The sequence below is a fragment of the Maylandia zebra genome, linkage group LG14, assembly GCF_041146795.1.
Source record: "Maylandia zebra isolate NMK-2024a linkage group LG14, Mzebra_GT3a, whole genome shotgun sequence".
Classification (NCBI taxonomy): Eukaryota; Metazoa; Chordata; class Actinopteri; order Cichliformes; family Cichlidae; genus Maylandia; species Maylandia zebra.
In genome coordinates, this window is record NC_135180.1 from 7,926,712 (window position 1) to 7,954,698 (window position 27,987).

At 41.1% G+C, this 27,987-nt stretch overlaps 1 protein-coding gene across 3 annotated transcripts; it reads right to left on the minus strand.

The window, feature by feature from the left end:
* Positions 1-644: 644 nt before the first annotated feature.
* pxylp1 (2-phosphoxylose phosphatase 1) lies at positions 645-27,774 on the minus strand. 3 transcript variants are annotated; one of them, XM_004562815.3, is made up of 6 exons: positions 27,651-27,774; positions 23,000-23,158; positions 11,249-11,437; positions 9,713-9,839; positions 2,586-2,725; positions 645-2,475 (listed from the first exon to the last, which is right to left on the minus strand). In XM_004562815.3, exons 2-6 carry the CDS (start codon positions 23,079-23,081, stop codon positions 1,448-1,450), a joined length of 1,566 nt encoding a protein of 521 aa, XP_004562872.1. In that variant the 5' UTR covers positions 23,082-23,158; positions 27,651-27,774; the 3' UTR covers positions 645-1,447. The 3 variants fall into 3 exon arrangements, with proteins under 3 accessions (XP_004562872.1, XP_076748282.1, XP_004562873.1); XM_076892167.1 differs by lacking the exon at positions 27,651-27,774 and adding an exon at positions 22,607-22,726 and having other exon boundaries at positions 23,000-23,126; XM_004562816.3 differs by lacking the exons at positions 23,000-23,158; positions 27,651-27,774 and adding an exon at positions 13,386-13,512.
* Between the last annotated feature and the right edge of the window lie 213 nt (positions 27,775-27,987).

Genomic DNA, 27,987 nt, shown 5'->3' on the forward strand with positions numbered 1-27,987 from the left:
TCATGTCTGACAAGCAATTTTAGAAGATCTAATACAGACTGTCCATCCCAGAATCAAAGGGAAACTCCTGGAACTGTCTTTATCTAAACGTGTAGAAAGAAAGAGGTTTGAGCTTTGTGAACTGTGTGCCATCCACACACATTCATGCTCCATAAAGACTTTAAAGCAACAATTTGCCTTTTGGGAGGATCTACTCTCACAGATGAAACAAAGAGCCGTTTGGCTTCATTAACACAGGACACATTTGGCAGCTTGAAGCATATGCTTGAAGATAATTCAAGTTATCAGTCAGAAAGTTGGACCTGAGGGAGCCATTTCAACAGAATAATGATCCTAAACAACAGAAAATCCACCAAGTAATGGGCCGAGAAGTGGAAATCCAGGGTGTTGAAATGGCTTAGTCAAAATCAGAGACAGTATTTTTTTTTTTTAAAAAGAGTGAGTTGAAATGGAAGATGGTGGTAGAAGGATCAGCTAACACCTAAAGCAAGACATTTTTACAAGGGTGACAAAACAGGTGTATGAAACGACATCTGTTGATATTCTTGCAGAAATGTTTTTAATGACTTTTAATATAACTGGGTACATTTTAGATGCAATGATTTTATATCATCGCTTTACAAAAAATCACCAGTAAGACAAAGTAAGATTAGAAACAGCTTTTATTTGTTTATTCAGTATTTAAAATCCAAACCAAATGGGTCATAGCTGAAAAAAACAAAAAAACACTAAGAACAGAGCATTAAAACATGACGGCATTTATTTTACTGTTTTACAGTAACGTACGTCTGTTCGGAAAAACGTTTATTAGACTCAGTAGAAAGACCAAAATGAGAAGAGGGGCGTGATTACTAATAGCACCAAACTGTCACTATTAGAGTATCGCAAACAATTTGAATGAAGCCAAGAATAAAAAGACACACGGCAACGTGTGAGAATGTTACTGCTAAAAACAAAGCCTGCTGCAAAGATTAAATGTTAAAACAAAACTTGGTCATCTTGAGTTCTACAGCTCAAACTGGCCCAAAGTTTTGACTGAAATACATTATTATACACAAAATATTCCCATCATAGTATTTCCAGCTTCAATATTCCTTTTTCTTACAGGCATTTGGAAATAATGAAATGTTGCAGTTTCAAGTTGTCATGGAATGTTGGAATAAAGTGGCTGAGTGCTGTTCAACTTCCCTTGAATTGTTTGTGTTGTACAGATAGAGTCGAGAACAGATCTTTATAAAATGATCGTACGCTTGTAGAAAGGTTATAAAGTGAAGGTCATGTTGTGTGTGATTGTGTCACACTTCATGCTCAGAAATGTAAAAGGACTATGTTATAAAATGTGGAGACACTACGAGCAGAGTAAGAGTACACCGTCTTCAAAAACATTCTAAATGAAAGTACAACCATCTGCCATCAAGCTTTACTCAGTCGCCCTCCTCTCAGTCTGTCAACCAGGGCGCCTGTAGCAGGCCTCCTTGTAGGAGGTGGCATTGACAACGCTGAACATGTCTCTCCTAACAAAAGACAGGAAATTTTTCAGAGGGCAGAGAGGCTGGCTGACGTGGCGGTCGTGTGGGCGACAGAAGGAGGTGTGAAATGTCACGTCCTCGCCGTTGTACAGCACCCGGATGAATGTTTCGCCGTATTTGGCCTTTGACTTCTCACCTTTTCCACCTCTCTTTTTTACTTGGCCTTGTATCATCGAGGGACTTTTCCACAGTTCAAAGACAATTCTTGCTGCAAACCTTGGGAACCGGGCTTCTTCGAGACCCAGGGCACTTAGCAATGGAGCCACTGTGACATCATGGGCTGAAGAGAGAGTGAAGACCTCCTCGCCCCCGGAACGAGGCTCACGACCAGCCTCGATGCTCTTAGCGATCCGCTCCATCTTGGCGGCGGTTCGGTTGAGGTAGGGATACATCGCCAGGATGGCGTATTTGTGGTACAGCCCCGCTCTCCTCCGGTGCACCTCATCGTCCAGCTGCTGCCGTCGGATCACGGCAAACTGTTCCATAGTCAGGCATCCGCCGGCGCCACTATCCCCTATGGGAACACATGGGAACGAAAGGCCATGGCACAGGTGGCACAGCAGGGAGTCTATGGGGTTTGCAGCTCGGAGCTGCCGAGTGGGAAGACCCAAAGTTCGTGCCATATCCATGTAAGTTCTCTCCAGTTCAGTGTCGGCCGCTCTGAGCTGATACTGCCTCCTCTGCTCCTCCTCCAGGTACCTGTTCCTGGCAGGGCAGTCGCAGGCCGAGCTGCAGAACAGCGTGCTCCACTGGTGACGCACGGTCAGCTTCGTCCAATCAAAGTCCGGAAGGAAACCGTAGAGGAAGGCCAGCCCGCTCTGAAGAGTGCGACTCTTCCCTGTGGTCTCCACCCAGATCTGACGGGGCGCCCAATCAGAAGGGAAGAGACTGTGTTGTTTGTAGGCGTGGTGGAGGAGCTGCCCATTGCGAAGGTGCTGCACCACACCTGGACAACGATGGGAAAATGAAACGTGGCATGAATGATGTAGAATAAATTATGTGAGTACTCAACACATAACAATGTCTGTAAGAGTTCGGTTCAACTGCTCTTGTCACCTGTCTGCGTGAGTTCTCCCATCTCACAGGCACTGTGGCTGGGCAGACGAGGAACCGAGCCCAGAGGTGACTCCCAGTGGCCGCGACCCCCCAGGCCCATGTGATGGATGAAGGGGTCCAGCAGGGGGTGGGAGGGTTTCCTGAGGGTTAGTAGAAAAGACAAGAGGAGTTAAAGATGTAATCCATGGTCTCATGTTCACATAACACAGACTTAAGCCTCCGTTGCTGCTCAGGTGGATGTGGTTTCCCCACACAGCTGAAATACGTGACAGTTTAAAAGCTGCTCTTTGTTTCTGAACGGAGATCAGCTTTTTGATCTTAAAGACATCGTTAAATTGATCAGAAGTGTCACAGTTGACAAATGATGATAAATGAGTTTAAATCATTTAAAATGACTTAAAAAGTCCAATTACAATATTTCAAACTAATCATAATATTTTCAATCATAAGTGACTTCAATGTAACATCTAAATAACCAAGCAGAGCTTCATTCTCAGCAACTCTACACAATACCCGAATCAAGTTCAGTAAAGGGTGACAAACAGAGTATTTGAATGCGATTAATTGTTTCAAATAGTTCTGTTTATAGGTACTTTCGGCTGCTGCCACAAGGGGTCGCCACAGTGGGCAGTGCTGCATGTTTGGATGCCCTTCCTGACACAGCCCCACAGGGGATTTGTGTCTCCAGCTGGAACTGAACCAACAACCTTCCACTTACCAAGCAAATGTGTACAGCAATATTTGTGAGGACAGATTAATTAAACTGTGCTCAATCTTAAACATTTACTCAGCGTTTTCTTACTAAAGCTGCTTTAAAAAAAAAAAAAAAAAAGTCATCCAGTAGATCCACACATGGAATAACCTTTAGCTCATGTCATTACACCATATAACGCAGCATCGCAAAGGCAAACATTAACTCTCTAAACTGCTTCTAACCTTTCAACAGAACTTCCTGTTCATATTTCAGCTTTAACCATTGGCAGGCAGCTGTGTGACCCCTGAGTGTCTAACCTTTTTGCTAACATGATGCTTGCTCATTTTAATCCTGCTTATGTTTGTTGTCCACTCAAAAAGATTTTAAATGCATAAAAACTAATACAAATACTCCCTTTTAAATCTTAATGGAAAATCTGACTTACATAATGAATTGTTTATAAAATCCTCAAGGTTAATAAATTAGTAGGAATAATACAATAACTAAAGAAAGGTATTAATATAATGAAACACTCGTAAAGCTGAAACATCCATCATTGTTCTCTTTATCAAATTCACAGTCACAGGGTCTCCCTCAGGTGTCATGGGACAAAAAGTTAAGTACACTCTGGACAGGTTGCCAGTCTACCACAGGACCAACACACATCTACGGCTAATTTCGAATCACCAGTTAACCTAACGCGTCTTTGGACTGTGGGAGTCTCCCTGTGGACCGGAGAGAACCAAAGCTGCCATAAGGAGAACATGCAGACTCCACACAGATGGTCCCAGAGGGCCAGTGAATTCAGACCATGGACCTTCTTGGTGTGCAGTAAAGCTAAAACAGCAAGCCAATGCATCACTTAAGTCTATGTATTGAGGCTTTGCAGTAATTTTTATGAAGCCTGCTAGTATTATCCATCCTCTTACACTTATTCAAGTCAGATCCACACCATGGACAGACTCCCACACAGGGCCAACAGAGAGACAGACAACCATTCACACTCACATTCACACCTAACCCCACTAACTGCATGTTAGGAACCTAGAGTACCCGGAGAGAGCCCACTCAGAAACGGGGAACAAATGCAAACTCCACACAGAAAGGATGGTGGATTCAAACCAGGCCCTTCTCACTGCCTTGCCAGTATTATGTTTGCATTATATTTAAAAAATAAATAAATAAATAAAATGTACAGCGCGCTTCCAAAATGTGAGGATGTTTTTGTATTATACAATTTACATAATCTTATAACATCACACTGGGGTATGAAAAAATTATGAAATTGTCATTTGCCATCTTAGAAATCTTAACAAAGCTGATAAGATAACCTGTAATGAAAATAATCATCAGTCGCAGCATGTGGTGCCACTCCCCACATTCACCACCAGGTGTCTCTCCAGCACAACACTGCTCTGCAGCAGCAGCACTGTTCAATATGTGTGGGAGGCAATACGGGAAATGGAGATATAAAAAGATGAAAGAATTTGTTGCCTTGGGAGAAATGCACACATGTACACACGCACAAAGCCTAACACCCACTCGAGCACGCATACAAGCACGCACAAACACGTAGGGATGAGGGCAGCGAGAGGAGCAATCCAAGTTGTAGTAGATTAGAGATGATTGAAGATTACAGTTCAATATAACAAATCTGAGGGAGCTGCAGTTCAGCTCACTCAGATTAAAACGGGTCATGCGCACATACACAGTTTCCATAGTGATTACATACTGGTTCGGGAATGAGCCGTTTTAGAAAAAAACAAAAAAACAACACGCACACAGAGCCGTCATTACCCTTAAATCATGCCTGTGATTGTTGTGACGCAGCTCTACAGCTAGCAGCTACATTACAAAGGACAATTGCATGATGACAATGGGTAGTTTGTGCTTTTTATGCCAAAACAAAGGCTTCACAGCACTAAACTCTTAGTTTTTTAATCATTATTGCCTTTTCCTATCATGCTGCATCAGCAGCTGTTGTCACCATTTAACCAAACCTTTCTCTGCATTATCACAAGTTAATACTCCCTTAAACGACACTGAATATGTGCTATTCAGTGCCCACAAGTGCTCCAGTTCGGTGCCATCAACTGATGACTTTGCTTTAGGGAGTTTGAGACAATTCACATTTTAATTGGCTACACTGGGAGACTGGATGTCAGCGGATGGGGACACTAGTACAGACAAAGAGCCAGCCAGGCTGTCTATTAGGCTGATTGTTGCTAACCAAAGATTACACAGCCCAATTACATTAAGCAGGGATTATTATCACTGAATGGGATGGGGGGAAAGATTAGTGTGGCGGGAGGAAGGGATGGAGAGATGAGGAAAGAAGAGGTAGCATGAGTGGAGGGGGTGGGGTAAATAAAAAAGGGAATGAGATGGTGTGGTCAAAGCTGGGATGAAAGCAAATCGGATGACTGGTTCAGGGAGACAAAAACCTGGACAAAGACTGCATTGGTAGAAGAAGAAAAAGCAGAAGAAGAAGAGAAGAGATGTTCCCCGATGAAAGAGCTCAGTTAACCACAGACGGAGACAGTGGGTCGACAAGCTGGTGCCAGGGTACACACACAGAGGCGCACACACACAAGGACACACACTGCTGAGCTCTCTGTAAGGATCCTGCCCAGGGCATATGCTAGTTGAGATCCCTGTAATTACATGCTGGTCTAAATAAAAACAGAACTACCTATGTTATTACCAGAATAAACCAAGACATACAACAGACTCACCAAAGCAAGACAAATGCATTTCAGCTAGGTTATGAATCTTTCTGAGATCTACACCTGAAAAGAATTTTGAAGTGGTGACCAAGCAAGCAGCAATGTTTGGGACCGAAGCCAACAAGGAAGTGTCCAACCCCCCTTGAAACAAAGCTGAAGTTTGCTTCACAAGTGGATCATCCCCATGACCTCTTAGGTTAAAAATGCCAAAATTCAGCCATAAAAATGTCATGTTTACAACGTGGTTTTAATTTAAACCACGTTGTAAACGTGAGAAAATGTTAGCGTGACTATGAGTGCGAATGGTTTTCTGTGTCTACGTGTTAGCCCTGCGACAGACTGGCAACCTGTACCCCGCCTCTGGCCCTAAGACAGCTGGGATAGGCTCCAGCGCACCCCGCGACCCTGAAAAGGATAAGCAAATGGATGGATGGAGTATTTATTCATAAATCTTTAACAGATGAGATATTTCAGTTGGGACTAAATAGACTGAGGACTGACACTGAAAACATGGCCATCAAAAATGAAACACACTGTCATGATGGTCATTTAGTTACAGCCAAAAATGAAAAGAGGTGAGTGTTTAGACAGAATATTAACAGGGAGATGCAAAATGTGTGGCGACAGAAGAGCAAGTTGATGGTTCAGCTAAATATATACAAGCATTAAAATGCCCCTTATAATGCTGAACTTTGCACAGAACGAGCTATTTCCCCACAAACTAATCCTGCATAAATAAAACTGAGGAAACTCATATTATTGTAGCATTTTAGTGTCTAGACCTTTTAAATAATGCCCACTCTCAATCAAAGGGTTGTTATCAGCAAACTCAGCATGGTTAGGAAACCTGTCCATTCTCAGCTTATCAGGTTTCACATGCTGGACTTTATCATATTCTGTGGTGTTCCTGGGCAGCCTGAGCGGCACCGTGGAATTATGAACATAAGAGAGAAGCACTGCATCCATAAGAAGTTGTTCCTGGGCCTGTAAAGTGTTGTCACTGGCTGCTATATCACACTGGGCGAAGATAAGAACCAGGCAGTTTTGTGCAGGCTTCTCTGTACATAACTTTACATTTAAAGAGCTTCTATCTCAGTCTGCTGGTATGTATACATGTGTGCATGAAGCTTTTTCTGCTTTTTAGTTGCTCCTCTGTGAATATGTATTTGCAAAGTAGCTTTGATGATTCCGTAGCAAAGAACCAGTCGTCCTCCTGCTTAGAGTGGTCGTGCAGCTCACAGCAGCTCACAAGATCAGAAGGACTAACCATCTGCAATCCAAGACGGTGGAGGTGGAGAAAAATCAAGAGAGATCCACTCAGAGGGGTGTATCTGAATGATACAGAGGGCCTCAAAACAGCAAAACGCACAGCACTGCAGCCAGCAGGGAGAATGTGACGTGATGTAATGAGACGGGAAGAGTCAGGATTAGTCAGGACCAGTTGGTCAGCAGCAAAACAAGAAGAGTGGGGATGCTCTCAGACCGATAAACACGAAGATAATGGGACACTTCTGTGTTGGTAGTAGTATTAAAGTACAAGACTGAGTATTGAGACTTTTTACACAATACGCAGTCTTTTGCACATTTCTAATTACACTGTTGTGACTGCACTGTCTTGTGTCTGTATCGCTCTGTTCTGTCTGGTGTTGCACCATCTTTGGGGTTTTTTTTGCAATTTTTGAACATTGCACTTTATGTAGTCCTGTGTTGACTGTCTGTTATATGTCATATGTAGCACCATGGTCACTGTGTACTGTACCACTGCAGACGGTTGGACTAACAATGAACGGAAGTTAGGGTAGTGGTGCAACTTGAGATATTTAGCAAGTTGAGTCTTGAATACAAATAACACTAAATTCTTCCACAGTGAAGGCAGTGCAACACCAAACAACAAGACAACGCATCAAATCCAAAATCTGCTGCTATATGCTAGCTTTGCTATGGGCATGGCCATATTACTAAGATGATGTGACAGTGCTTTTTAAATATATTTTTACTTTTCTGTCACAACTAGTCATGGAATACTGTTTATGCTCTGCCCGACTCTGCTTAGATCAGCTGGTTGTTGATTTTGTAGAGTTGCCAACAGGGAAGTCCTGCCTCTGAAGAACAAACTCCAATAACCTGGTGGAAGGTGTTTCCTCCATCTCTTCTTTACTCATTTTAAATTTCACTTTAGACACAAATATATAATCAAATAACAAACATTGGCTCATATATGTGGATCTACATATCTTTGTGAATGAATTTATGTGGTAAAAATACAATCCAAGTAGAGAACTACTTTATTAAAGACAAAACAAAAATCTTTGAAAGTCAATATTCAGTAATAAGCACTAAAAACAAATTGCCACTCCGCCTGATGGGAACGCTGTTATTCTGTATCTCATTGTACAACCGTATAGTCACAATAAAGGCATTCTATTCTATTCTATTCTATTCTATTCCTGCAGGTACTTGATCATAAACCGCCTAAACCAAATAATAATAAATAAATAATAATCAAATGTTCATTGCATATCAGCTGCAACTAACTAATCTGAAATGCAACCCTTTGTTTCAGCCTGAGAGATTGGCATGTGGCCTGCACTGTCCAGATGTGCAGAGCTGATGTTGCTGCTTTAAAGCTTGGTGCAGAATTAAGTTAAGAAGTGACTGAATCTGAAGCCAGGTACACAGCCCAAACACACGACCGGTCACAGAGAATTTATTGACCATATGGTCCAAAATCCCACAGAGTGTGAGTGCACAAAACCCATCTGACCGAATAACAAGAAAAACTGCCATAGCAACGTGCATTTGCAATAACTGAAGTGAACACAACCACACAGAAGCAGACCTCTTCTGAAGCTCAAGCACAGGGGAAAGCTGGCTTTTAATAACTTCCTATCAGGAAGCCTTGTCTAGCCCCCTCTTGACTGAGCTGCAGAGCCGGGAAGAGCAGACGCACTGTAAAGTCTGGAGAATGGAGCATAATGAATAAAGGAAGATAACAATATTAATTTCTGCGTGTGTGTGTGTGTGTGTGTGTGTGTGTGTGTGTGTGTGTGTGTGTGTGTGTGTGTGTGTGTGTGTGTGTTTCCACGCATTTCTATAGGGAGTTTCTGTCCTGCCGCCTGCAATCGCTGGAAAACCAAGCGACTGTCTGGGGTATTCATATGTTTAATGCTTATACAGGTCCTGATTTACCAACTGTGATGCAAATTAATTGCTGTGAGGCTCTTGAACATCACACAAAAAAAAATCTAAAGCTGCTTTCTCATTGAGCTCATTTTCTGACAGCTGTTATCTAGCCAGCAGTTTTTGTAGGAGGATATCAAAGCCTGGTTCAGTAATTGGTGTCTCACTCTCACCCACTTCCCATCAGGTCTTCCTGCCAACCATTAGACAAAGGGGGCCAGAGTTCATAGCTGGGAGATTACTGCAAAGGAAGCACTATTCTCCAATCTGGTTTAATTAAAACAGTGGGCACAAAGCCTTCATTTTCACACTGTAGAAACCACTGTAACACTTTAGTTATGCCACTCATGCTCTTGCCCTTCTGTTAAAAGAGTAAAACACCACACTAATCAGCTTCCGCTACACTTTTAGATCAGTCCAGAAAACATTTCTTGAGGTTTATTGTAGCATCATGTTAGAATAAGAATGTGATTAATAAAAAATGCTGCAGGTTGTATTTGTTCATCTAATGGGAAACGTGAGTGTACCTGCTAGTGGACAGGGTGCAGTCAATGGCGGGTCGCTTGGTCCTGGGAATGGAATAAAGCGGATAGCGATCACCATGGCGAATCATCACATGGACAGACAGCAGCTTGTAGTCAGCAGGACTGTGACCTGTCAGAGGAGACCATCTTCAGCAATTTTCCAATGCATGCGGTGGAAAAAGGCACCATTATTCGCCATTGTTCTCCCTTTTGTTAGCAGATATCAGATTACTTATCCAAGCATCAAGACTGTGGTTAGATTAGGATGTAGCAGGCATATGATGATAAGAAATTAGAGCAGGTATGTTCATTTCTTTCTATCAACAATTCAATCACTTTACAAAGTGTGACTCTTAGCGACAAGTACATCGAATTATCTCCCGTAGAGTTTCTGGCAATCTCCACAGAGCTGTTTCCCCAACTATCACTGTTGTTTTTGTTACATAGTCCAACATGTACTCATTCTGACACACAAGGGAGAAATATTTTCAGTTTTAAAGTTCTCATAAATTCACTGTTTTAACCTAGTACCAAATTGAAGGCAGAGATAGTTAGCATATAGTGCACTATACAAAAAATATCACAAGATTTGAGACAATTTGAAGCAAAAGTGCTCTGCTCGGGGCATCAACTAAGGCTGGAGTTGGCAGCAACACGAGACACATCAAAGAAATTGGAGCACTGTCTGTGAGTGTATGACTGTGAGTGTAAGTGAGTTATTTAAAAGTCAAATCAGAAGATAGGAGATGCAGGGAAATGAGTGTGTGTCCTTGGGAACATTTCACCACCTTAAAACAAAAAAAACACCACTGCGCATGTTAATAACTTTGGATGCACAGTGTCTGTCAAATCTAGCTTTATGCCACAGATGCTATAAATCAACACAAGTAGCAAAAATACTTTTTATGTTTCCGTAATGGTTGATCCACAAGTATGTGTGGAAAAAAGAAAAATATAAAAGAGAACATTAATTTTTGATTAAGATGCAAAATGACACTTATTTACTTGCATAGCCAAACAGGAAAATCAGTATTTAGTGATTTATTGTCCAGTGTCTGAAACTGTCTAAAAAAATATATGATTATTTATTATTTCTTGTTCTTATGACAGGTGGTCTAATAAATCTAAATGATGAACGTGATTTATTTTCCTCCGGTGAGAGAAACTACCACGCAGTGAATTAGCGGTTGCTTGTGTAACTCATCTCAAACAGTGCAGGATATTTGTATGGTTGCCTCAGGCTAGAAACAGAGCTGTGCTGTAGTGAGATGGAGCTGCAGCATTACAGATGATGCAGTCCAGGAGAAGTGACGTCTCCAAAATTAACACATCCCTCGTGCCCTGACACACTAAAGCTGACATTATTACTAAATTAAGCATTTTTTGTGCTGTCCATCAAATCTGCTTCTGACTCGTGCAAAGAGAGAGCCGGCCTCAACAATATGTCTCTCACATAACCAAACTCACAATCACACACAGCATTAAGGTTTTTTTCAGATTTTGCTTAAATCAGATTTTGTGTCACTGTGCAGGTCTCACCCTCCCAGGCCTGTTCAGTGCGGTTGGGAATGTTGCAGTACCCATAAGCCTCAAATATGGGGTTGGGCTCCTGGGTGTGAGGCTGTGGGAACACTCGCTTTCTGCTCTTCCCCACAGCCACCCCGATACCTCCATCCGCAGCATGGAAAGGGCGCTCCTCCACTATCGGTGTGGTGGGGATCAGGTTCACTGTGGAGAAACAAAGTGGCATGAGAACAGGTAGAAATACAGTATATATATGTTTTTTAAGTTAAAAGTAAAGGTAGAAAGAGAAATGAAAGAATTAGGAAAACTGAAAAACATCAATCTAAAGCATCATAGTGAGCAGCTTCACTGGCTTAGAACTCTAAATAGTACTGTTTTGTCTTCTGCCCAGGGATCAACATGGGACTTTACTATTTCATTAATCTGTGTACAACATTTAAAGTGTTTTCCATAAAACTGGATTCTATTTTTGGCAGTAGCTTACGTGGGTCCCTGCAGGATGTTGTAAAGCCAACTTTATGATATCAATTATGCTCACAACAGTAACCTGGTCCTGCCAGCTGACAGGGAAATATATAGTGCTGAACATGGTGCCATCATGGTACCTTCTTATAATAGTAATAATAATAAGATGGAGTCTAAAACCTGGCAGCACGAGTTTCAAAGGGTTTTCATCTAATGGTAAATAGAGGAGAAAAGTAAAACCACAAAATAATGGAGTAGCAAGACACAGACATCTGAGAAAACCATTTCCATCTCAGTTCATCTCCATGTCAACAGCTCTGTATCCTAAAACCCCCTCACTGCCACCACAGTGTTGCCTAGGCACTGGCTGACCTGTGAACCCGAGGAGAAATGGTCCAAAGAGAGTGGAGCGGCAGTGGGAACTGGAAGGATCATTTAAACGGATCCAACCCTGAAGAAAAAGAGGCTGAACACACACACACACACACACACACACACAAAATCCAGGCTGGCAAGTCAACTGTGTAAACATTACATCCTGCTGCAGAGAAGAAAAAGAGAGGCCCACTGTCTGCCTCATCATAAAAGACCTAATGAGTTTTCATTTCTCAGAGTGAAATGACTGAAAACAACAACAGAGTGTAAATAATGTTACACAGCGCCGTGTCTCCAGCGGGGCTCATCAAGACCGTACAGTTTGCTCAAATATTTACTTCTGTTTGTACTTCACACTAGTATTTACACCTTTTTTATACAGTAACTTCAGATTGCCTTATGCCTGCTTTATATTTTACCATAATGCCTTTAAACCCTGAGAAAGCCCTCTGAATTTCCACTTTATTGAAATGTACTACACAAATGAACTGCCTTGCAGTTTTGCTCCAAGGATCGTGTTTTCCATTTGTTTAACTGTCACATGCATTGTGAGCTGTCTGTGAAAGACTCCATACTTTCTAATGTCCCGCTCTGAAAGGACATTAAATATCCTCATGGCCCATCAATGTAACCATTGTGCATATGTGCAAAATTAAATCTTGCCTATTACCTTAACCCGATTTAAATAATCCTTTAAAGGCATTTATCAATTGGAAAGACCCAGACTGTTGCTGCTTCCAGCTATTCAAATGTGAGCTTTGGCTGCTGTTTTTAAAGCGCATGAGCTTTTGCTTTTAGGATCCTTGGTTTTAGAACAAACTGACTCGCAACATCAGTATCTTTTAAATCCCTTTTTTTCTGTTTTACTTTGGTGCATGTGCATTATGAGTTTTCCACTCAGTTAGGTTTAGAAGTAAATATTATCAAAAGGAAAACACAATAGTTCACTCAATAAATATTTAAAAAGTGAGACAAACAGCTCTGCTTTTAGTAAAAGTAGCTGAATGGAGCCATATCTCACATCTCCCTCAGCAGCACAACAATATTATCACACACAATCTGTGCAGCTGATGTACGTAAAGCACAACCTGTCACAGGTGTTTGTCAATGCTTCTTAACAGGTTTGTCATGATAATCCTCGTCTAAGAATTGTAGTACACAAATACTAGAAAAGCTGGTAGACTTTTAGAACATAGAACAAGCAAGAACATCTAAGAACAGTTATTTACCAAGACAAAGCCTGATGTCTTTGTCTTGGTAAATAAAAAATGAAAGTCTTCATGAAAAGTTTTGAATTTGGACATAAACTCACCACAAATGAGAAAAACGACAAGCTCAGCGACACGAGTGGAGAGCATTTTGACGACCGTTCAGTAGCTCGAGGTCTGACTGCACACACTGGAGCTCATTCATTACCATAACTTGTCCTCCTCCACTCACTGTGCCCCATACACTGCTACCCCCCACCACCACCACCACCACCACCACCTCCCAACACACACACACACACACACACACACACACACACACACACACACACACACACACACACACAGTCTGCCTGGACAAACCAAACGTTTGGAGGCCAGTTCAGTCACAGTTGCCTCCACAATGGGGCTTTTGTTACTCCCTGCCCGACACTGTCACGTGCATACACAGAAACGGCAAACAGAGCATTACGCACACGGGACACAACAAATTCATGCAGACATGCTAAATGTGGCTCGATTAACATGCCTTCCAAGTATCCTTCCACCTCCGTCAGACCTGAGAAGAGGGCTACCTGAGTGTTTTCAGCAAAGGTGACAGCATGCAAACATACACGCATCCTGACTCACAAACTCAAAGCTAAACAGTCTGCCCTGTTAATTCTCCCACCTCTGAGTATGTGTGAGGCCATCATTATAAACACGCAGCCTGATTTTTACCTCAAGGCAAACAGGCGGCTCTGCCTCAGAAACGCACACAAACACATCTGTGTCAAGTAGAGCACCGCTGTGATTATGGAAGTATAAAGATACTCAGAGAATGTGGCTTGGCCTCAAATCAAGAAGGTGGGTGCCCACTTATAGTACCCAATTTGAGAGCACACTGTACTGTCAGCACTGCTGTAACCAAAGCCCAGTGGAAAAGATGGAGCAAATATTGACTCATAGTACAGACATAATGAGCAGCTGGAGGCAGCCAGGACTTGTTGCATCCTCACCTTATGTCTAGTGAACGTGAATGGAACAACTCGTGACAGAAAAGCTCATCAAGAATGAAATCATTCACAGCTGGAGGAGGCAGCGCTATGGGGCTTTACAAACAATCCACAGGGATGAAACAGATTAACATCCTCGTGGTTCGCATTTCATTAATCACTAATGGTCAGTGTTACAGCAAAAGCACCCATAAGCTCCTGATTGCCCCCGATATAGATCTGAGTCTTTTAATACCCGGTATCTGGTCGGATTTATTTTGTCATTAGGGTGGCAAAGCAGCTCTTTGGTTAGAATTATTATATAAATGTTAGTGGAAACTGAACCATCTGGAGAAAACAAACAGAAAACATGGAAATGCTAAATCATCGTTAAATGCAAATATGAGTGTTGGGTTTCTACTCCACCTACGGTCTGGTTTAGCTGGCCTTGGGGATGCAAGACCCCAAGGCCAATTATCAAAATCATCAGGATACCTCATTTGATCTCTTACATCCAGCTCTGTCAGCTAAGTCCTAGAAAGAGTTCAGGGCTGCAGGACAAAATGCATGTCCATGTCTACAGCATCTATATTAAACATCAATACCAACAACCTAATCAGCTTAGTTTTGTACTTAGGTTATGCCATTATCATGCCATGCACAGCTGCCATGTCCTAGCAACTGAACCACACTGATGATTTGCTGGATGATTTTTATGACCGTCACAGTTCAAAAGCTCTAAATGAAACTGTATGGTTAAAAGATTTACCAGAAAAAAAATTAGGCTATGCATGCACAAGACTCTGATTTTTCTGTATTTACAATTTATGATAAAACTCACATGTAATCTATACTACTCACTGAGATTGGACTACTTTGACTTCACAGGACAATAACTGCAGCACCTGTGGCAATTTTTACTCTTCCTTGCTTGACTAAGTGTGTTAACGCTGGGCTAAACAAACAACACCACATGGGCAAAAAGCCCCACAGGTCATAGACCATATGAAACACACAGGTAATGTAAAGCGTGGTAGTCTGTCAGTGTGTTACGCCTATGACAGACTGGCACCGTTCCAGAAGCCTGCATTTGGCAAAATGCATGCTGGGATGCATTTCAGCTCATACATCCTGGCATAAAATAAGCACTAGAGAAAGCTGATGGATAGAGTGAGGGAATATTCTCAATCTATCTTCCAGCTAATATGTCTGAACAGTGCAGACAGTTAGTCTACAACAGGCCACTTTAATAATTAGTGAAGCCATTTAATTTAGTATGCTTGACAGTTGAATAGCTTTGCATTAAAAATGTAGGCCGCACCACAATTTGTCTTTAATGCATATCTATACTACACTAGGTCTATTCGTATCGTGCTCTGCAGTATTTTGAGCTGTTTTGTTGAGGATGAGTAATAGCATCGAAATGTTGGCAGGAAAGGCTGAACATCTTCTCTAAAGTCATATTTTCAATACCCGTCTAAATGTTGTTTGTCATGCATTTGCAGCAAGCTGACTCTTACTCTGAAATCCAATCTCATCAAAATACATCAGCCTGTTTTACTTCAAGCGACTAAACAGCCCCACAGCAAACACTCACAAACACCACATCCGTATGTTCCGTATTTTCTATCCACCCAATGTAATGAATGTTTTTTAAGAGCAACACCTGTATTTGATGGGCTCTTACTATCAGTAAAGGCTAGTCTCAGTTGAGCCTTGTGAGATTATTATATTATCTTATGCCACGTTATACCCCTAATTAAAGATTGTGAAATCGTTATGTAGTTTTACGTTGCATTTAACTCTTGACTTAGAAGAAGGTGACAACTATTAGATTTATTAGACCGATTTGTATTACGTTAGACTGCTGATTTATTGTGAATGAATTGCATTGTTTTATGATGCATTACACTGCTGATTTATAAGAAATACTGTTTTCAGAGAATAATGGCCTTATTTGTCTGATTAGAAAAGAACAGAACGTACTACACAGGAAGCCATGGTCATAACTTAGGCTCACTGAGAGAGAAAGAATGTGGATGTTTAGGTTTTATGACTTTGGAGGGAGGCTGAAGCTATAAGAATGTGAGAAACTGTCAGACATTTCAAGATCTGGCGGACCCTCCTGTTCGGACGCTTTATGCTCAAAGTGTTGTATGGAATAAAGAGATTGTTGATTGAGTATTTAGACACCGAGTGTTGTTCTTCCTTCAGCCCAAAGATGAAAGAATTGGGGTATTTAACAGCCTATAGAAGAGGGGAGTCAAACGTAAGGCCTGGGGGCCAGAATTGGCCTGACAAGACTGGACTGCTTTGAAAAATGTGAAGGAGGCTCAGATGACCATACTACACCAAAGTAATTAATAAACAATTAAATGACATAAAAGTTCCTGTTTTTTCAGTCTATATTTTATAACACGTATATACTACTATGTTATATTAACATATCACTAGGATTAAATTGCAGAGAAACCTCTGTAGAATGACAGAAAGGGAAGTTTCACTGGGCTGACCCACTTAAGATTAAAGTGGGTAACGTAAAAGCAGTTTGACATTCCTGCTACAGAGGGATGATGCCTACTCTGTCCACGGTCTACCAATGCTGGAAGTTTTGGACACTCGGGTAGGATACACTCTAAGATAGAGTGACTTTTGCTGTAACAATTTTTGTACTTTGGCATAAAAAGTCAGCGTCTATATGCCCCCAGACGTCTATAGATACGTTCAGTTACGCACCTTGTGGTCATGTCCGATGACTTCTTTAGAATACATGTTGAAAGCCTATAACCAATTGACAATAATGAATATAAAGGGCAGGTGAACAAGCTGTTATAAAAGGGAAAACTATTCAAAGAGGCTAAAATGTTTCATATACCAGTCTGTTAACTTGCTTTTATTTTTTCTTCTGCGTTAGCTTCATTTTTCAGCTCTGTAGGGCGTCACTTATTGTAAACCAATAACAGAACTGTGTCTAGAATAAGTAGAAGAAAAGTGTGGAATGTGTGTCTTCAGAGATGCCCGTACTGTAAGATATCATCATGTGGATGCAAATGATATGGTCCGAGACTTTAGCTGCATTGTGTTCAGTCATAGTGTAACGTGAATGTGATATCACAGAGATGGTATCGCTATACAGGCTTCATTCATAAAATGTGTGCAAAAATAGCAGGTGAAGAGAAACTATGGGCAGCTTCTTTACATGATAATAAAAATGACAATGTTGCTAACAGCTGTCTTTGGTCTACTAATAAAAGTGCCAGCTTTACAGATGCTGCTGTTAGTAATGTACAATTACTGACTCCATTACTGATGTTTGTTTTGTTTTTTGTTTTTTTTTTGGGGGGGGGGTTGCATTTCAATTGTGATTTCCAGCAGAAGAAAGACTTTTACTTGTTTGCACAGCTTTTCTTACACCACAAAAGTAATGCAACTGTATTCATACAGCCATGACTTCCACTCTATTTGTTCTGTTTTCCTTTTCAGGGAAGGGAATGATGATCAGCAGGTTACCATAGCAAAAGGGCAACGCTTTTATATAGTGCAAGAAAAACAGAAGACCACGAACAGAGCCTTGAGCCTCACCATATTTAACCTTAAATAATAAAGATGTAGACTAGCAGTTCTAACATTTCTAAACGAGAGCCAGACCACATACGTTCCAGATGGTTTCCAGCTAAGAGGATACCAAGATTGATGGTGTTGAAAACCACACTAAGACTCATGAACGATGGAGTCATAGTTCACGGTTTTCTGCTTTGGTGAGCTCTGCTCCAGCAACTCTGGAAATGGACTGAAATGACACGATTCTTGTTGCACATTTGGGCTAATAATGGCTGGAAAATAATTATTTGGAGAATAAATATAAAAAGAACAAAAAGATAGACAATGCTTTAATTATAGACGCTGGATGAAGGCGTGGTTTCTTAAGTGGAACTTCAATGGCCACAGAAATTATAGAGTAGAATCAGCTGTTCAGAAATGTTCAGAAAGCCAAGTGGGCCGTTGAGTACAATCCCTTCCACAAGATTTTTTTTTCCATAGCATTTTCACTGCATGTACTGGTAGCTCAAAAGCATATCCAGATTTTGCTCAGACACCATCACTGTCGCTGGTAGTGACTGCAAGGGAAGGAATGTGAGAAATGTGGAGAGAGGAATTTGACATGTGCTTGGAGGTATGCCTATTAAACACTTAAGGACACTCATTGGTAGATTATCATTTCCAAAGTAAAAAAAAAAAAAAAAAAGTCAAGTGATGCCCATGCCTGTTAAAACACTGAAAAGAAGCTTTCAGTCTTTTTTGATCCGTCCAAACAGCACTTTGTTTGAAGGGTATACTTATGGGACTTTCTTTTATCGTTGTGTAAACCTCACAGACAACCTGCCTTTCTTCTTCTTTTATATCCTCCCATGGCAGTCCTCTCTCACAGAATCTGACACTCTAGAAGTGCTTGACTCTCACAAAGTTCTGCATCACCTTTACTTTCGCTGCTTACATCTCAAAATAGATTACTCTGAGTTCTCTGGAGTGCCCCAGAACACTGTCATCACCGTCCTCTGGGAGTTCCCTGTCAGTCCCTTCCCCTACCTTTGCCTGCCGAGCTCTAAAGCATGTATTGGTTTTTTTAATTTGAGGTAGTCTGGAGCCAGACAGGCTCATTTACTCCGCTATCAATAATCCTCAGTGACGCTGTCTCTCACCGTAATGATCAACAAACAACAATAAAAATAAGGATGGGCTTTTTCTTAAAAGCAGGCTGGGGGTAAGAAGGAAGAGCAGCACTGGAGCAGATGAACCGAGCAATAGCAGAAAAGTGGAACAAAAACAGAAGCTGACCATCTATTAAACATGAGGAGAAAATCCCTCATGCTTTCGTACCATGCTTTTTCTGGATAATGGCTCAATTCTTTTTCTATTTGTGATGAATAAATGATGACAGCAGCTTTTCTTCAGCAGTATTACTGATCAAAAAAAGGTTTGTGAGGGCAGTTTTAAACATAAACAGTGGTCTTGGGAGGATTGCTACTTGTGAGCTTAACTACAGGTCTTTTTTTCCAGACTGTGTTTTGCTGCACTCCTCCCAACTACAACGCTGCTGTAATTTGTGCTTTGTCTATCTTTGTCTTGGTGGTTGTCTTTCCTCTGGTCTCCATGGCATGCTTTGTTCTTTCCCGGTAATCTGGCACATCTGCACAAGCACCATAGCACTGTATAGTTTACAAATTCAACCATTCATTTGACTGCTATAAGACTAAGCCATGGATATGCTGGTAAACCAGTTAGCCTGACATATTTTAGACTGCTGATTGATCTTAATAGTTCTAGTTAGCTATCTGAGGAGCTTGTGGATTTAAGTTGCTGACTTGACCTTCAGTGAGACTCCTCCAGTGAGTCCATGTTTGTATTCCTTCATGTTCAGATCTTTGAAGGTAGCAAGAATGTATCAAAAAGCAGAGACCTGATACTCATGTGTGCCAAGTGTTGTCCAGGACGAATGTCGATTTACCTCTGCACTGCTTCTGGCCAGCTGTTCTGCACCAGTAGGGGGGTAACGTTGGGCTGAACATTATTAGATCAATGTAGCTGGGTGTAGGAATTGCCTGCATTGACTGACTGAATTGTGGGTCAAATCTCCAATCCCACACTGAAATACAAGTCCTGATAAGCCACAAGAACTCTCTCTTTGCTAAGAAACCAGAGAATTTAATACTGTTAATGAAAAGGACGATATCAAGTAATGAGGATGCCATGAATGTGAAATTCTGGGCTGATCCCAATATTAAATGTACACTGTGTAAAATCTTAGTTACACTTGGTGCATAAAGTATCATACGATGTGAGAATGTGGTCAAACTGTTTATCAGAAGATACGTGTGATTTTAGGACACTCAAGCCTAATATTAGCTGGCGTCATGTTAGCCTATAAGCAGTTGTTATTGTTGTTTAGCTGGCTTGTTGTCAGGCGTCCGGAGACAGGAGGGCCACATGTCTAATCTGCTGACCGTATGTAATTATGACAAAATAAGCAAGCATGTTGATGCATGTTTTCATGTGTTAAGAGTTCTGAGTTCAGTTCAAGACATGAAGCTTGAGGTGGAGAGGATGAATTGGACATGAGGAAGGAGAGAAAGCAGTGGAGGCGGCAGATGATGAGGACATGGAGAAAGACATGATGAGAAAATTATACATGTACAAATATTAAACCTTTGAATTAATTAAAAGGCGTATTATGCATGTGCCCGGTCTCTAACTACATAAATAAAACCAGATTAGGGGGAACTTTGATATCCAACTGAGTTACTGTATTCCAGATGGTCGAGCAACATGGTGGTTTCCACAAACTGGTGACCGCTCCTATATATTTTCAATAGAATAATTCTAAGTTAATAAGAATGCATCAGTTTGTTGGAAGACACATTAATCAATGTATATTTATACTTACAACATTCTTTTTGTCTATCAAAGAACCTCAGCAAATTATTCACTGTACCTTTAAAAAGAAAAAAAAAGTGTCTTTTTGCTTGTTTATTTTTGTTTTCTACTGTTTTTTGTGGGAAAACAAAATGAAATGACCATTATGACCAAAATGAAATGACCCAAATCAACACCGGCAAGACAAAGGATCATAGACTTCAGGAGGAAGTCACCCCCTACAACACCGGTGAACATCCAAGGGAAAGACATTGAGATAGTGGACTCTTATAAGCACCTGGGTGTTCACCTCAACAATAAACTGGACTGGACTACAAATACAGACGTCCTGTATAAGAAGGGCCAGAGTCGACTCCACCTGCTGAGGAGACTGAGGTCCTTTGGAGTCTGCAGGACTCTGTTAAGGACATTCTATGACACTGTGGTAGCATCTGCCCTTTTCTATGCAGTGGCCTGCTGGGGGAGTGGATGCACGGACAGGGACAGGAGCAGGATTGACAAACTGGTGCGGAGGTCTAGCTCTGTGCTGGGATGTCCCCTGGAGTCTGTGGAGGTGGTTGGTGAGGGGAGGATGTTAGTAAAGCTGACATCCATCATGAACAACCCACATCACCCACTGCATGAGTATGTGAGTGGGCTGAGCAGCTCCTTTAGTCAGAGACTGAAACACCCTCGCTGCAGGAAGGAGCGCTTTCACAGATCATTCATCCCAACAGCAGTTAGACTCTATAACTCCTCAATCACGATGTCATAAGTCACTGGACACTGTGAACATCCACGGTCACCACTTCATGCATAATGGACCTTCCATGACCTTCCAAGCTATATAGTTTATGTCTTCCATATTTCCAACTATATCCACAATCACATACTGTGTATGCTACCATTGTATATAGTGTATTATCTTACTTTTTTTCATTGATTGTACTTAATTGTATTTTTGTATTTCCTTCATATATCTGTACCTGAGCTGGGGTGATGCAAAAATTTCCCCATTGTGGGATCAATAAAGTCTTATCTTATCTTATTATAAAAATATTCAGCTAAACACTAAATGTCATATCATTTGCTAACACACAGTCAACAAAGCTGATATTGGCTGATATATTAGTCCATCTCCACTTTATAACATTTTTAAATACACTGAGTTATAGAGGGGTATCTGGCACTTTTACAAACAAGAAAATTGCAGTCTAGGAGACAAGCATGAGACTGATAGCATGGCACTAATATTAACTTACACAGCAGCTTCCTCCAACATGCTCAACCACTTCTTATTATGTGCGAGAAGGGGAGAGAGCCAGAGAAAAACAGTCTGGATTTAAGGTCCCAAAGTGCAATAACTAGATGAGCAAGAGTCACATCCAGCTTGCTCTTGCATTATTTTCCAAAAGATTAAACTCCAAATTTGTGTCATTCAAGGCAAAATATGAGGAATAATAAAGGAGCAGTAAATGCAGTCATTTCAGCACCCGATCTTACACTTGACTTTTTTTTTTTTTTATACGAGGACAAAATGTTAAAACAGCTGATGAAGGACAGCTCAGGAGATTTTAAAGTCCAAAATACCAGCATAATCCTGTGAGTGTGATTTATGGCAGTCTAATCCTATACGCTCGTCCAGACACAAGCTTGCGGTCGCTATTAACACTTGTGCTGCTTCGGGGGTATTCATGAAGCCAGCGCAAAACAGCTTTGCAATTTGTTCACCACACCCCATCTGCTTCATCAAGCAGCAATATTCCCTTTCTCACCAGCACGACTTGCAAATCACATCCAGAGCAGGGCAAGCTTGTCTCCTTTTACAGAGCGGTGGTTTCCTTGCATTCACTGCGGCCGGCCGGGATATGCTATCTAGACAATACCTGAAGGGGATGCTGAACAATGACTTGATTGAGAAAAGACACAATTGAGTTCACCTAGACATTCCACAGCAGATGTGAGGGCGACAGAGTATCGACAGAGGGCCACTGGTGCTGCTGGTTATTAATAGACAGTCAATGGGGGATTCTGCTTTGTTTAGATACAAATGGGGTCTCCTGAATGGGACAGCAATGACAGGATATGCATGTGTGAAGACAAAACCACAAGCAGAAGAAAAAAATAACAGAAGCAACTTAAGAGGAAATAGCAGAAAAAACACACTAGTTTATACCTCAGTGTTTCTTTAATAGCAACAAGAGTTCAAAATAAAAAATAAAATAAATGGTCCATGATCCCGACCCCTCCAAAAAAAACAAATCACTCACTTCACTCATTACATGAATGATCTTTAAAAATCGGACATCACACTTCAAACACACCGTACTTACAGAACTGGAGGCTCAGGCTGAGGATGGCCAGCGCTGCTCCACCTACCACCACCAGGAGGAGGAAGCGGTTACGAGCCAGCATCTTGTCATTTGATCATGTGATTGGTCTGCTGCGCCCCTGTCCATCAGCCATCCAGACCAAGTCCAATACCCTGCAGTCTGGACACAGAGCCAGGGAATCCATGTCAAACAGTATCTTTACCTTTGCCTGACACCCCTGAAAGTTTCATGCAATAAACTTGTTTCTCCTTGTGCTTCACAACATTTCAAATATTTCAAACATATCAGCAGATAAAGGTTTTCAACCCTTTATGTCATGAAGTTCACTGATATAATACATTTGCCCATATGAAACAAATGCTGATGAATGGACACCTCACGAAAGCACAGCTGAGCCATTCTGGCACAAGCTCCGGACTGTTTCAGGAGAATCAATTTGAGCGTGCATCAGATGTGTTGTCTCTGCTGGAAATACTCCAAGCGGTTCGGGCTAACTGGACAGCGTGTGCAGGCGCTGAAAACACCACGTCCACTCGCTTGATGTGAATTTACACCAGACAACCACATTTGTCTGTCACATAGATGTAGTACTAAGACACTTTTCTGAAATCGTCATCTAATGTGATCATTTTTCAACTCATCGACTGGAGATGTGACAGAATGAAAACACATTTAACTGTCCAGCGTTCTTGATGTCATGATGCATCTAGTGCTGGTTTGTCATTAATAAATCAGACTTTGGTTGCTGCAGCAGAAAAAAAAGACAAAATTTCATCGCACAAATCAGTGGTGCAGATTTACACTTTGCCTGAAACAGAGCAAAAGTGCAAATTGGTTTGCAAATGCAGGGCATCATTGTCACTTAGAAAGTGTATGAATCAGAATCAGAATACTTTATTAATCCCGAAGGAAATATGCTTATGCATATTTGCTCTCTAAATTGCTTAATGAATATTAAGCTAGTGATGAGTTATATTAATGAGCCTCCCAAGCCATCAGTCCTCTGGCTTATTGCTAGTTACCAGCCAGCGAGCTTGTGTACTTTATTATTTCAGCATATTGAAGATTGCTGTTCTTATTCTGGTCACACTTGGCTTCATTATTTGTTTACAGCACAGCTACAGTTCCAGGTGACTTCAAGTCAAATGGATGTTACATGTCACTGGCCAGCAGCAGCCTTTATTCAGTTTGAATTTTGCTGTAAATGAATATGGATCAGTCAGTATGGAGTAATGCTGCTTTAAATTCTTGACGATTTGGTGGACTACCTCTACTGCATGTGGTTAGGAGACTGAAACGGTGTCTGGTAAACATAGCTGATCCTTTGCCCTGGGTTCAATAACTAAAGAGTCCACCATAAAGCCAATGTATTATACTGAAATCTGTGATTATTCATTCTGAATTATACTTAAAAACTGCAACAGGTCATTCAACTAATGAGACTGTTTTAAGGCAAGACTGTAATGTGTAACCACCTAAATTACGGTTTGCAAATTTAAAAATGGTCGACTACCTTTGCAAACAGGATATTCAATTAATATTACTGCAAGGCACTTTTACGCATGGGCATTATGATCAGAGGCTGAGCCCACCTAAAGGTTTCCTGGAATCGACCCTTTTTTAGGTGGTCTTAAAAACAGAAGTATGACTGCATTTTAGGGTTGGGGGGGGGGGGGGGGGGGGGGGGGGGGGTTACCGGATGTTTCGGCATACATACACTTATGTTAAGCCCGGGTTGTTTTTTCAGAAGCCCGGGGTCTTTTGGGGTGTGATTTTTTCATAGTTAGATGCCTGGCTGATAACTGTATAAAACAAAAACTACACACAATATTCGAAGCACATAGTGCACACTGTGGGAATTTACGACTGTGCGTAAATCCCCCCTAATATTGGTATGATCCGAGCTCAGACACTGAGCGAGGGGGCGGGGGGAGCTGCTGCCTGCGAGTGTGCTGTTGGAGAAGCGCAGCCAGGCAAACAGAGGAGAACTGAAGATACCAAAGCAAATCATTCATACTGTACAAATAATGTCAATATGACAGTGTATCACAAAAGAAATGGATCACTTAACCCATATTACGTTTCTTGCTCTTCAAGTGAATCAACAAATGGCGAAATGAAAAGCCGAACAACAACAATGCTGTTTCTTTAGAGAGTCTTAGCTTACATGTGTTTATTTCATAGTTTCAGTTGTTTCCCTCCATGGCTAAATAAATCTGTTTCAGTAATGCACTGATATACAAGAATGGGCATAAGGGGCTTCTTTCAAAGAAAAAACTCAGGTAGATGTTATTTTATATATTATGCTTTGTATGTTGTTCAGTATATTTCTATGCAAAACAAGAGGAATTTCAATACACAGCAGTATATTCACAGTTGAAACCAGATATTTACATACACTTTATGGAAAACACAAAAACATTTTTTCACTGTACAACATTAATTTAGAGTAAACTTGTTTTGTTTTATGTAAATAAATATTGAAATCCATCCATCCATCCATCCATTCGCTTCCGCTTATCCTTTTCAGGGTCGCGGGGGGCGCTGGAGCCTATCCCAGCTGTCATAGGGCGAGAGGCGGGGTACACCCTGGACAGGTCGCCAGTCTGTCGCAGGGCCAACACACAGGGACAGACAACCATTCGCACTCACATTCACTCGCACATTCACACAATGGCAATTTGGATTTTCCAATTAACCTATCCCCTCAAGCTGCATGTCTTTGGACGGTGGGAGGAAGCCGGAGTACCCGGAGGGAACCCACGCAAACACGGGGAGAACATGCAAACTCCACACAGAAAGACCCCGGCCTGATGTTGGAAATGAACTCAGGACCTTCTTGCTGTGCGGCAACAGTGCTAACCACCGTGCTGCCCCCCTAAATATTGAAATATCTTTTGAATTACTTAAATGTCAGAATAAAGAGACCGAGCTGTCTATTTTTATCACTTTCATCAAATTTAGGAGTACATATACACTAAGTTTATTGTTAATTAATAAGAAAACTCCAGACGATTCTGTTCTGAGCTGAAGAAGCTTCTGATAGGTTAGTAGAGTCCATGTGAGTAAATTGGTGGCACAGCTGTGGATGCATATAAGGCAAAACACAGAGCCCGTTTCTTTAAAATGGGAAACCAAAACACCAGGAAAAGAATTGTGGAGCTCCATAAGTGTGGCTCAATTTTGAATACAATTTGGTGCCATTTATAATTAAGAAATACAGATAGAAAGTTAACAAATATGTTTTTTATATTTATCAATCTAAAAAAAATAAACATTTAGTCTGATTTGATGTTACAGTTAAAAAAGTGTTTGTGATTTTATCTGAAGAGTATGTAAATATCTGGTTTCAACTGTATATTTGATTATGTTGGTGTTTGGCTTGATTGTCAGCACAAAGAGGGAGAGAGAGGAACAGAGAGGGAAAGGGAGAGAGAATGAGGACAGAGCAGATGGAACAAGAGCAGGTGAGAAACACATGTTAGTCAAATGGTTGTTTACCAAAAGTATCACCGTATCATAGGTACTCGTGTATCTCATACCTAGTGTTTCTTTTTAGGTTTGTTATTTTTTCAAATTCTGTATTTATTAAGTTATGCAGACTTGTTTGCACAACAAGGCTAAATAATTATATAAACTTTTCTAAATAGTGGACTTTGGTACAATTAAAAAATAAGTGTAGTGCAGCTCTATGATGATTTTTAGTGCTACTATCATCTAGTTCTGATTCTGGTTCTGTCTTGATTAAGTCCTAAGTAGTCCTGATTTTGAACTGTTGTAGTCCTGCTTTAATTCCGGATCAGTTCTGGGTCTGGTTGAATTGGGGTTTAGTCCACGTGTCTTGATACAGCCCTGATTCTGTTCTGCCTTGCTGCCTAGTTAAAAACCTAGTTTAAGGTGTCCTGCATATGTGATATATATTTTTCGCTATATGAAGTCATTCTTTTTTTAACAAAACTCAAAAAAATCTTTCAGCCATTTCTAACCCCCCCCCCCCCCCCATCCCACATGCATACTACCCTTTAGGGCTAAACCCCGGGTGTATCAAATGCCTGCCTCCGCCTCTGATTTAATCCATATGCTTGTTATCTTTTTTTTTTTTTTTTTTTAATGAACAAGGGAGGCCTATTTTAAGTTAACGGGGTGCTACTTTGCACAATGCTTTCACGTGGAACTCAAAGAATCCAAAATAAAGGAGTCAAATAACATTGAGTTATCTAGAGTCACGCTTTAACTAACAGAAAAAAACGGAAGTACTTGAGAGATGCGGGACAGAAGGGTCTGTTAGCGTTAGTTAACTAGTTAGCTAACATTTAGCTAGCTGGCGTTCATTAATCTTTCATGTTGCCTCAGCAGTCCCGCTGACTGACAGCTTTATGGACAATACAGTACTGTTGCCAGTGTTATCAGGGTTACTGTGACTCGACTTCCTTTCACTTTATTCGTCTATACCTGTTGCTTCAAAGCGCTGGAAAAAGGGCAAGTTATTATGTTAAAGCGTAGCTTTGTGTTACCAAGCATGAATACATTAAGTTGCCACATCAACAATCCGACTCGCTCCAAAAAAAGACGAACAAGGAAACACTAGTTGCACACTTTCGAACAGCTACAATCATCAGCAAATGAATATTTTATTTTTTGTTTTCCTTACCTGGAAGAACTGACGCTGTCAGAGCCACGGACAACAGGGTCAAGCACTTGAATCCAGCGCTTCTGTGTCCGCGATACGACTGACTGTGGACAGTGTGAAGAGACCGGCGTCGAGTCAGAGATGATGTACAGCACGACTTCCTGTCGCAATTTTCAAAATAAAAATGACCATGGCAAATATCCTGCCACATTTCGCACATGAACGAGGGCATCAATTGTGTGCCTTATTTTTAGATATGCAGTTTTTTTCTAATTCGCGAATTTAAGCAGGATAATAACTACCGTGAATATAAATTATGAAAGCGTGAAGTACGACAAAACAAAAATAGTTCTCTTTT